Source organism: Muntiacus reevesi, chromosome 3, assembly GCF_963930625.1.
Source record: "Muntiacus reevesi chromosome 3, mMunRee1.1, whole genome shotgun sequence".
Lineage (NCBI taxonomy): Eukaryota > Metazoa > Chordata > Mammalia > Artiodactyla > Cervidae > Muntiacus > Muntiacus reevesi.
In genome coordinates this window covers 133,624,412-133,635,869 of record NC_089251.1, presented here as the reverse complement: position 1 = coordinate 133,635,869, position 11,458 = coordinate 133,624,412, and the positions used below count along the sequence as shown (strand labels likewise).

The 11,458-nt window shown below is 34.6% G+C and overlaps 1 protein-coding gene across 2 annotated transcripts in view; it reads right to left on the bottom strand.

Annotated features, from left to right (window-relative positions):
• Nucleotides 1-1,047: 1,047 nt before the first annotated feature.
• BARD1 (BRCA1 associated RING domain 1) overlaps nt 1,048-11,458 on the bottom strand; it is an 81,690-nt gene continuing 71,279 nt past the window's right edge. The window contains exons 10-11 of one of the 2 annotated variants that reach the window (XM_065930640.1): nt 5,428-5,525; nt 1,048-4,020 (exon numbers count right to left, since the gene is read on the bottom strand). In XM_065930640.1, coding sequence (XP_065786712.1) covers nt 3,688-4,020; nt 5,428-5,525 — 431 coding nt within the window. In that variant the 3' untranslated portion in view covers nt 1,048-3,687. The remainder of the gene's footprint in view (nt 4,021-5,427; nt 5,526-11,458) is intronic. The other variant, XM_065930641.1, reaches the window with a different exon arrangement.

The window sequence follows — 11,458 nt, the reverse complement described above, 5'->3', positions numbered from 1 at the left end:
TCTAACATCATTTTCATAGTCTAAAATACATATAAAATACATAGTAAGTAATGTCATTAGCAAAAAAACATAAAGCAAGAAATGCTCATTAAAACAATGTATAACATTTAAGAATGTATTCTAATATCAAACAGCAAGATTCAACAATGCAAAACCACAATTACTTTTGCACCAACCTAGTTTTTAAAAAAAGTGTTGGGGAGAATGAGGAGAAAAAGGAATACTTGTGTTACATTGATGTGAATGTAACTGGTGAAAAGTGAAAGCCGCTCAGTCCTGTCAAACTCTTTGTGACGCCATGGACTAATTCTCCAGGCCAGAACACCAGAGGGGGTAGCTGTTCCCTTCTCCGGGGGATCTTCCCAACCCAGGGATGGAATCCAGATCTCTTGCATTGCAGGTGGACTCTTTACCAGTTTAGCCACAATGGAAGCCCAAGAATACTGTAGTGGGTAGCCTGTGCCTTCTTCAGGGGAACTTCCCGATCCAGGAATCAAGCCAGGGTCTACCTGCATTGCAGGCGGATTCCTTACCAACACTATCAGGGAAGCCCTGTAATTGGTGAAGCCACTATAGAAAACAATAGGAAGTTCCCCAAAAAGTTAAAAATAGAACTACCATTATGATCCAGCAATCCTACTTCTGGGGACGTATCTGAAGAAAACAAAAACATTAAACTTGAAAATATATATGCACCCCAATGTTCACTGCAGCATTATTTACAATAACCAAGATACAGAACCTAAGTGCCCATCAATAGATAATGGAAAAAGATGTGACACATATGTACAATGTAAATATACAATATTAACAAATTCAGTCATAAAAAAGAATAAAATCTTGTCATTTATGACAACATGGAAGGACCTAAAGGGTATTTTGCTAAATGAAATAAGACAGAAAAATACAATTATTCTATGATTTCACTTATATGTGGAATCTAAAAAACAAAAAGACTCATAGATACAGAAATGGTTGCCAGAGGGAAAAGGGGTGGGTGGGTTGGGAGTCAGGCAAAATTGGTGAAGGGGATTAAGAAGTAAAGACGTCTAGTTATAAAAGAAATTTAAGTCACTGGGATGTAATATGCAGCATAGGAAATATAGTCAATAATATTGTAATAACTGTGGTGATAAACAGCAACTAGTTAACAAGGTGACCATTTGAAATGTATGTAAGTATTGAATCACTATGATGCACACATGAAACTAATACAATACTCTGTCAATTACATTTCAATTAAAAAAAAAAAAGAACCACAAGGGAATCACTGTGTAATAAATGACACTCTTAATGATGATTCCAAATTACCATTACACTGTATTCAAAATTTTTTATTTAAGTAATAAAGTACTTAATATACATTTGAAATATAGTACTCAAAAAGATTAAGCTTTTTGTCAGTTGAAAGATTTCCTCACACGTCTTGCTGAGCCTCATTTTTCAACAGTGCAGAATAAGCTCCTTCTACAGAAGGACAGAGATAGGGAAGCACAAACAACTTTAATGGTTCATGGTAATTAAGAAGGAAGCTTGAATCTCTGACTGAAAAATGAAAATAATTACAAGTGTATCTATGCAGAAAACACAAGTTTTCAAGAGCTTAACATCAATTAGCTGCTGTCAAAATAAATAGTTAAGGAAACCAAATATAAAAATGCTTAACAGTGGGGCACAAAATATGACAAAGAGGGAGGACAAACCAAGAGAATGAATGAAGGAAAGCGAGATGTAAATATCAGAAGTGTTTTTACAAATAGGGATTCATATCAGAGAAAACAAACACAAATTTGTCTAGGATATGACCAATGAGGCAATAGAAAGCAACCAAAAGTCAGTTATAAATCAAAAATGACAACCAAAATCCCAGTGAGTCTTAAATTATTTAATCCAGACATTATCTAACCCCTCAGAATTGCTTGGTGCTAAATATGCTGTTCATCATTCTTCATTAGAATGAAATCCAAAACACACATTACTGGTTGAAGAGGGTGTTTCAGAACTAATTCACCCCTTGAAGGCCAGGATCAGCAGTTTTGTTGTGTTCACATAATACATTTCTTGATATGGAAAAATAACATTGCAAAGAAGAAATTAAAGTAAACTTTATTTTGAAACAATCAGCCAAATTTCAAATTTCAAATAAATGAATCTTAAAATGTTCACGAACTTCAGACTCTCCATATTCTAACCTAATGGTTACCAAAAGGGATAAAGCTGGCAAGTCTCAACAGTAACGCCCTTCCCGTGTTTTCAATATTATAAGTACATTAAATTTCTAGAAAGACTTATTAAAGAATTCTACTTCTTAGAAAAATGTTTTTAAATGATCCAATCTACCTTGCTGATTCACAAATAAGAACACTCAGACCACAGTAACCCTCCCAGGTCTCCCCATTCTCAGATGAGGTCCTGTCCACTACTTTGAGGCCTTGGCAGTCCTGGAATCATAAGTGAGTCCTTTTCATTGCTACCATTAAACTTATTGTCACAGCCTTTTGTATCATCTGGACAAACTCTGTTCAAAATCAAGTAATTACCAACTTCTGCCCTCCCAGAAACCTAAACATGAAAAACAATTTATGAAGAAAGAAATTAAGATCTACGAAAAAATTATGTTAGGGATATATATTAAGGTCTACCAGAAAGACTGTATTCTAATTCACTTATATTTGACTAAAAATTTGTTACTCTGGTGAGACTTCCTAAGAAATAGTGAAATTAAAATGTGCTAGAGAAAATGTTCTACACAGATAGATACATATACTATTAACACAGTTATAAGCTTATTATTAATAAGCAAGTATATACAATAAAATATCATGAGCCCAATGTTGATTTTCACCAAAAAACTGTAACGTGAAGATTCAAATCATGATTTCCTGATTAAAAGACTTTTTTTCTTTTTAGAAAAGGGGGGTAAAAATGTACAAACAGACATCCAAGTAAATTATAAGTAACTAAAACACAACTGTAGAAAGCAAAAGAATTTTAACACCTATGGTGGCACATTTAGACCAGGTAAACTATTTTCATTATAGTAAAACCAGAATAAATTATTTGACAATATTGTCTACTTACTAAACAAAGGCAAATATTTTTGCTGGTGGCAGGTGTGGATTTCTTTTCATCAAAGAACATTAAAAGTGAGAGACACAATGATACCACTTGTAGATGTAACCAACAGTTCTGATACCATCTCATTAATCTTTGATATCTGATAGCATGAATAATGACTTCCCAGGTTGTGCTAGGGGTAAACAATCTTCCTGCCGATGCAGGAGATGCAAGAGATGCGGGTTCTATCCTTGGGTCCAGAAGATCCCCTGGAGGAGGAAAATGGCAACCACTACAGTATTCTTGAGAGGAGAACCCCATGGACAGAGGAGCCTGGTGGGCACAGTTCATGGGGTTGCAAAGAGTAGGGCATGACTGAGCATCTGAGCACAATGTGAATAGAAAGACATGATGAATCAACACATATGCTAGTTTTAAAAAGAAAAATTCTTTAAAGCAATCTCAGCACTCAGCATCTAAATGGTAAATACAGAATGAATTCCTAATCTGGCAAACAATATATATATATTTTTTAATTCAAGGGTAAAAAATATATGAATGAGTCTACCTATTTGTAAAAATGTGACTGATGAAAACAGTGCAATCACTAGGTTATCACACTGTGCGAGTTCAGCTGTCAAGAGGCAGCAACTCAAAGGACATCACACAATCTATAAACCAGCTGGAAGAAGCCACCCAGACTTTGCCCTGCCGAACCCTTTCTGGGCGATGATTAGACAAGTCCTCATAGATGATATACTGGGTGCAGAAGCGCTGATCAGAATCAGGTTTGGCATGGTACGCGACTGTATTGATGGTTTGAGTCACATCACTGTCTGGCTTGGGCTTTCTAATGAGGATCTGGCCCCCACCGGCAACGACAAGCTTAATAAGGTTGTCCTTTGGATGGTGTTTGAAGGTTCCCCCAAAATAGAAGTAACATCCATCAAACAGCTTTGGCAACTGAAAAAAACAAACAAAAAAAAAGCTCATTAAAATCAAACAAAAATATTTTAAAACACTGCACATGAAATAAGGGAAATAAAAAGTCATAAGAAGTTAAGAAGCTATTTAATGAGGTGCAAGGACAAGACACACTTCAAGTAAACTCTTTTGGTTAAGTAACACTCTGGGTTAAGAAAAATACTCATGAAAACAAAGGTTTCCTATCATTTTTCTCCTGAAGACTCTGGCCCCTTTCACTCTTCTCACATTTTAGGTGTGCTATGAATGTGTGTGTATATGTGTGTGCAGTACACATACACATTTAAAATCTGTTCCTCAAACTTCTTGTATCAGAATGTTTATTCATACTTGGTAGGACTTAAAGCCTCAAGAATTCCTTCCTACACTATCTAAAATGTGCTTTGGGTATACCAAGCTAAACTTAACTGTAAGTGTCACAGCTTGTCCATGGGGCTTCCCAACTCTGCCCATCCACACTCAGGTCCCTATATACTACCAACCTAGGTTCCTCCTGAGCAGCATGTGGGAGGGTGGCCTCCAAGGTTCTAGAAACATTTTCCTTAGAGCACAACATGTTAGAAAGCCACGGCCAGAGATCCACTTAGCTATGAACACATTTCTGTGTGCTTTACAGAAAAAGCTTCACAAGTCCCTTCTACAAAGATTCTTCTTCAACAATTTTAACACACTTGTATGTCAACAGAATAATGGGATTTTGTCCATTAAAACCTCAATATGTGGTAATATAAAGACATGGTTAACTAAACCTGAGCAGCAGCTCTGTCTTCTCTCAAACTGCTTCCTGTATCTAAGACTTCCCTCAGACTCTGAAAGGTTTATGGGAATGTTTGAAACTCCGAAAATGCAGTAACCATGTGAAATTATTACCTTCTGAATTTTACTGCTCACTGTTACCATCTCCTATTTACTGCTCTTGTTACCATCAAGCACTTGAAATGAGCACAATTAAAATTTTAATCAGGGGTTTCCCTGGTGGCTTAGTGGTAAAGAATCCGTCTGCCAAGGCACGAGACATGGGTTCGATCGCTGAGTGGGGAAGATCCCACACGCTGTGGAGCAAATAAGCCCGTGTGCCACGATTATTGAGCCTGGGCTCTGGAGCCCGGGATCAGCAACTACTGAACCCGCGTGCCCTACAGCGGGTGGTCCACACACGGGGGGCCCGCACACCGCACCTACAGAGTGTAGCCCCCTGCCGGCTGCACAAAGGCCAGACAGGCCTGCACAACCATGAGGACCCAACACAGCCAATAAACAGATAATTACAAGAGTTTTTAATCAGTCACCTGTACCTGTTAGAAGGGCAGGAGAAGTTTTTCCTGATGGTAATAACAGTATTAATTTATGAAAAGAACAATGAAACTAGAATCGAAAGGAAAATACCAGCTGTTCTCTGTTGAGCCTGCTTTTCTGTGGTCCTTCAGGAATTTCATACTTTTCTTCCTGTTCATATCCTTTGCTTTGTAGACATGCTTTCACCCCTGGCAAAAACCAAGGATAAAAGCAAAATAAATATCAAGTGAAAACTATTTCTTTCACATTGAAATGAAGCCATTTACCTAAGCGATTTTTCCTCTTCATGGTTAAGTATTGCTATGAAACAGAAAAAGAAACCTAACTTATGCCAAAACAAAACGTAATAAAACTGATCTTTCCTTCAGAAGACTAAGCAATAAGCAGTACTGAATACAAATTTGAGTTTTCTTTGTGAAAAACCTAAATCAATACATTATTCCATGTACAAAAGTAAAAATCTAAATTTTAGCTTATGGCCATTATCAAAATTAGAGTGAATAAAAAGTCCCACGTTAGGTTCAGTTCACAGTGATCTGACCCCGAGATCCAACCATCTGCCTCACTCATCCTGGCAATCCCATGTCTAGCCTCCTGTTAGACTACAAGTGATCTGACATCCAGGAAAGCACTGGAGTCCAGAGCACCTCACTTAAGCTAACAGGGCTCTCTCTATAGCACTTGTTAAAGTAAACGGCAAAGCAGAGTCTGCGATGTGTTTGGAACTGACAGTTACACACTGCAGTCACCAAGGGATGACTGGTATTTCAAATGCCTGAGAGCTGCTTCAAGGAAATCAGTCCTGAATATTCATTGAAAGGACTGATGCTGAAGCTGAAACTCCAATACTTTGGCCACCTGATGGGAAGAACTGGCTCACTAGAAAAGGCCCTGATGCTGGGAAAGATTGAAGGCAGGGGGAGAAGGGGACAACAGAGGATGGGATGGTTGGATGGCATCACCGACTCGATGGACATGAGTTTAGGCAAGCTCCAAGAGTTGGTGATGGACAGGAAACCTGAAGTGCCGCAGTCCATGGGGTCGCAAAGAGTCGGACACAACTGAGCGACTGAACTGAACCGACAGGTCTTCAGTTGAGATGTTCCAAGATACTACATAGTATAACAAAAGTCAGTATTTTAATGACTGAATACTCACTCCATCTCTTCAAAAGCATAGCTTTGTCAAGAGACTGAACTTTTCTTAATATGGAGCTATGAATGCATATTACAATTCAATGCTCAACCCTGGCATATCTGTAATTCCCTATCATGTGATTCTTAATTTTTGCTAGTGTTGCCTGTGTTTTGGGGCCCCTTTCCCCCAATGTTTTCAATACAAGAATCCTATTTAGCTAAGTCTGCTATGCTGAATCCTATTCTGATCAATAACATATATATGATGGTTTTATAAAAATTGGGATTTTGTATGTAATTAAAGACTATATTTTTAAAATACAATTTTAATAACCACTCACAGGGTATAAAAAACTATCTTTCCAATGAAGCTAATACTAAACTATCAATTTTACCATTTATCAAAAATGAGTTTCAAAACAAAAATTATGACTAGGTCAAAATCATACCAGAAACACTGACAGTGTACTTACATGATATCCTGTATTAAATATCAATATAAAAAATGTTACCAATATAACCAAATAACTGACTTACCTCAGACTTATTATTTCACATATAAATTATTCCTTTTACTTTATGTCACTTAAATATGTAGCCCCCTTCTCCTAATGATATTTGCAGAGTATTCATACTGGTTTCTTTAGATGAACTGTACATGCCAGTACATAAAGCCAAGAACTGAACATTGAATACCCCTATGATATCTAACTGTAACAAGTAAACAGCTAATGTATAACTACAGAAATACATAAATACACCATGCCTATGCTGGCTGCTTACCCACCTTATGGGTTTATTTGATTGGTTATTTAAACTATAAAAAATCATACTAAAATTACTTTAATTGACCCAAGGGATGTGCCAGCATCAGTCAATTAACAGAATATAGCCTTAACAGATAGCAGGATGAGACAAGCATGGCATCAGGAGAAATGAGATGGCAGACACCAAGAGGGCAGCTTTTTCAGTGTAAATATGCCTCAAGCCATAAAACTTCCAGCCTTACAGTAATTGTTCAGTAAATTTCTGTAAAGATAGTCAGAAAAATCCAAGGCTCTAATGACATTTGTTGAGCTAAATGAAGAATGCATTCCTCTGATATTCTCTTATTACAAAGAGAAACATTTTGCCAACCCTCTCTGCCACTTAATATCAACTAAAGAAGGAAAATATAGCTTTCCCCACCACTGAAAATTAAGGAACAGTTTCCAGTTCTATGATAACATGGTAGAATTACTGCTGCACAGAAAACATGGAGAATTTTTTGAAGCATGGGTGAGAATAATGCCTACAAGGGCCTTTCAAATTACATAATCATGTTGGGTATCTCATGTTAAGTGGGAGGAAGTTATGGAGACTGTGATGGGCATATGCACATCTTAAAGACACAAAAATTAAATGATTATGATGAACTAAATCACATAAATTATACCTGTTTTGGACTTAAGACTGCCAATTTGAAACTCCTGATGCCTCATCTAATCAAATTCTTCATTTCATAGGTAAAGGAAAGCTAAATTCTTTAAGTGACATAAGTGAGATAAAAACTCAGATATCTTCCAACTCCTAGATCAGTTTTTTTCTATCTTTATTTTATTAAAAAAATAAAGCATCTTAGGAAATGCCAGGTACTCTCTACTCAGATTTAATATATTGTATCTCTCTTAAAATAAATGACCTAACCACTAAATAGATGACTAAGTAGGAGGATCCCTCTTTTTAAGAGATTAGCCAAAAGTGTACCAAAATGTCAAAAACCGTTGACTACCTGGTAGGTTGGGAGCAGGCAGAATAATGCATTTGACTTTGTCTTCAGTGAATCAATGAGTTTGTTTAATTTGAAACCAAAGCTGCCACTCTCTCATTTGTACCCTTTGAGTTTCAGAATAGTAATATTTGTCAGTAGACATTTATAATTACACTTAATATCAACTTCCTAGTTGACTTCTTTTGCAATAAACCAATTGAACAGATTTACTACAATATGAAAAGAATACTTTAAACTTTCAGTAACTTAAAAGGTGATATTTATCTAATCCAATTTCATTTATCCAAAGCAATGAAATAGACTAATCTACAAGCCAAAATACTATTTAAAGTTACTACTTTAACAAACCTAAATACATAATCATTAAGGTAATTATTATTAAGATTAAGATAATTATTAATAATAGAAAATAATCAAAGTTTTAACTACTCAGTACTATAAGTTAGTTAACCAAACTGCAGCAAAAATGATTAAATCTATTTCCCATATTCAGGAATCAGAACTTTCAAAATACTCCTAGTCATAAATTCATCTAAAGTAATAATATATACTGTAATCCTTTATCTCTATAAAGACTTTAAAACAGGCCACTTTCACCAATTTAATATTTCCTTACTGTATAGCAGAGAGACAATACTTAATATCCTATGATAAACCACAATGGAAAAGAATATTTAAAAAAAAGGATTTATATATACATATAACTGAATCACTTTGCTATAAAGCAGTAATTAGCACAGTGTAAACCAATTATACCACAATAAAAATACTTTCTAAAACTGAACAAATTATATTTTGTATTTGCAGTTAATAAAGTCAGTATTATTTCATCATCTGCAATAGTTCAGCAGAAATAAAAATCTATGCAAGATCACTGCTTAACTTTCTCAGCTAAATAGGAGGATCTGAATCTAAACTGAAATGACTTTACATGAGTAACTTATATTGCTTATATAAACACAGGAGATTTCTGAATATGCCAGAAAGAGACATACTTTAAAATGTGTCAAGCCACTACCCTTGTAAAATATATGCTTTATAACATCTTTACTTGTCACATGTATTTTAAGACTGTGACCAAAGCTATCATTTTGCAGAGACATAGGAATCAACTAGCTATCTTAGTAAAACGAAGAGATTCTTTTCAGCTCAGATGTATTCCTGATCATGTCTACCATTTCAGGTAAGCTTTCCTTGTGCCCTGATTTTATTATTTTTTGATATAGAGGTAAGCAGCCCAATTCCCAAACTACTGCTTAACTCAAAGTCATTAACTCTAACTCATTAAGGCAGCTCCGGCTACCTAAGCAACATCTGGAACCTGCATACTAATGCAGCTTTTGAATTCTGGGATATGATTTTTTTTTAAAAAAGAGTCTTGTACCATCCAGAAATGAACTTCTTTATTCTAAATCTCCAGTAACCACTCTTGCCTCTTACTTCATAAAACCATACAAATCTATGGATGTGTATTTTCATTTTAGCTACATGAACCACTGATGATGTTCATTAATTTATATTAAGCTTAGTTACTTTTCCTAGTTGTAGAAGACAAAAAAGGATTACACAAATGGGAGTAGGTTCCTGAATCCACAGCTACACACAAATGATTATAGAATTCAATGAAGGCAGAATAAAGCTTTAAAATGGAAATCTGTCAAAAGCTCCAAATTGCAAATGTCCAAAGGGGAAATGATCCCTCAATGAAGCCACAGAACGTGCTCACTCTCTTCAAAAGCCAGAGCAATAAACAAACTCTTATTTTAAGTTCTTATTTAAGAACTATTATTCTTCTGGAGCCAGTGGCTATTTGCATTGACAATTAGAATTAAATATTACTCTCAGCCAACGCTAAATGGTATCCTAAAAAAATAAAAATAAAAATACAGAATCAAAAATTTTATGTCAAAATCAAAAATCCTAATAAATATGTCATTAGATCCAAACTAGGCACTAATAAAACTCAAGAAAACTGCATATTAGTAAATTTCCTTTCTGATTCTATTAAAAATGAACACCCAAGTTGTGAAAACAAAACAAAACAAAAAATTATTTTTTAGGTGCTTTTCTAAGTGGGGTTTTTAGTCAAAGAGGCTATCATATCACTAAACTTTAGACAAAAGGAAATTGTTTTTAAGAGGAAACTTTCTACAACAATGACAAAAATGGGAAAACAACTTTTATTCTCACTGTAATTTTTAAAAAATTGGATGGCAAGTAAAAGAGCTAAATCCAGTATCATGAAATTTCACAGTGAGGATGAAAGGACAATAAAATGAAGGCTGAAAACATAAAAGGCAAATGCTCGTCTCATGCCATCATAAACATTTGGACTTAGAAATCAACTGTCACAAATCATCAGATTTTGCATTTTCATATAAATATCATTGAACAATTGTTTATTTTTGGCTATATTTTAAGCCAATATTCTAATTACAAGCATATTCATATATAAAAATATATTTCCTCATAAAATAGTTTGCTAAGTTTATTTATTTTACTTAATGCATATTGAGAAGCAGGTCAATTTCTATCACAAAAATATACTACTGTATGATAAAATTTGCTTAGGCAAAATTTGGTATCAATTCTAAAACCCTGTATTATGAATAACAATATCAAAACAATCCTTCTCTTTATAAATGTGGTTAACGAACAAAGTCAGTCTAATATCCAACAATTTTCCTAATAAAATACTTTAAAAACTCATGCTTGATGCTCTTTTTTCATCATATATTTAACACAAGTTATTTATGTAAGATGTCTATGTTCATTGGACAATAACCATATTAAAACGTATCTGGCTAGATCTGTGTAACATGTATAATAAATTCATTGTATCAGATTGAAGCAATATATACACATACGTTCTAATTTCCCTGATTAAGAATGAAACCATTAACTCCTCAATAAATATTGAGAAAAGATCAAAAAGAAGATCTAATTGTTATTAGAATTTAAGAATTTCTTCCTAAATTTCTTTCTAAATTTCTTTCCTAAATTTCTTCCTATTGAATTTCTTCCTAAAACATTTAAGAGACATATACTGATGTTAAAACTGCTATAAACAAATAGACCTCTACCTACCAATCCAAGACTGTTTACTTCCTTTGCCTGTACAAATCCACACATTTATGTAATATTGACAGAAAAGATGTAACTGTTTTATGCTCTTTAAAAAGTTTAAACAAATCTGTTTTTCATATTTCAGACC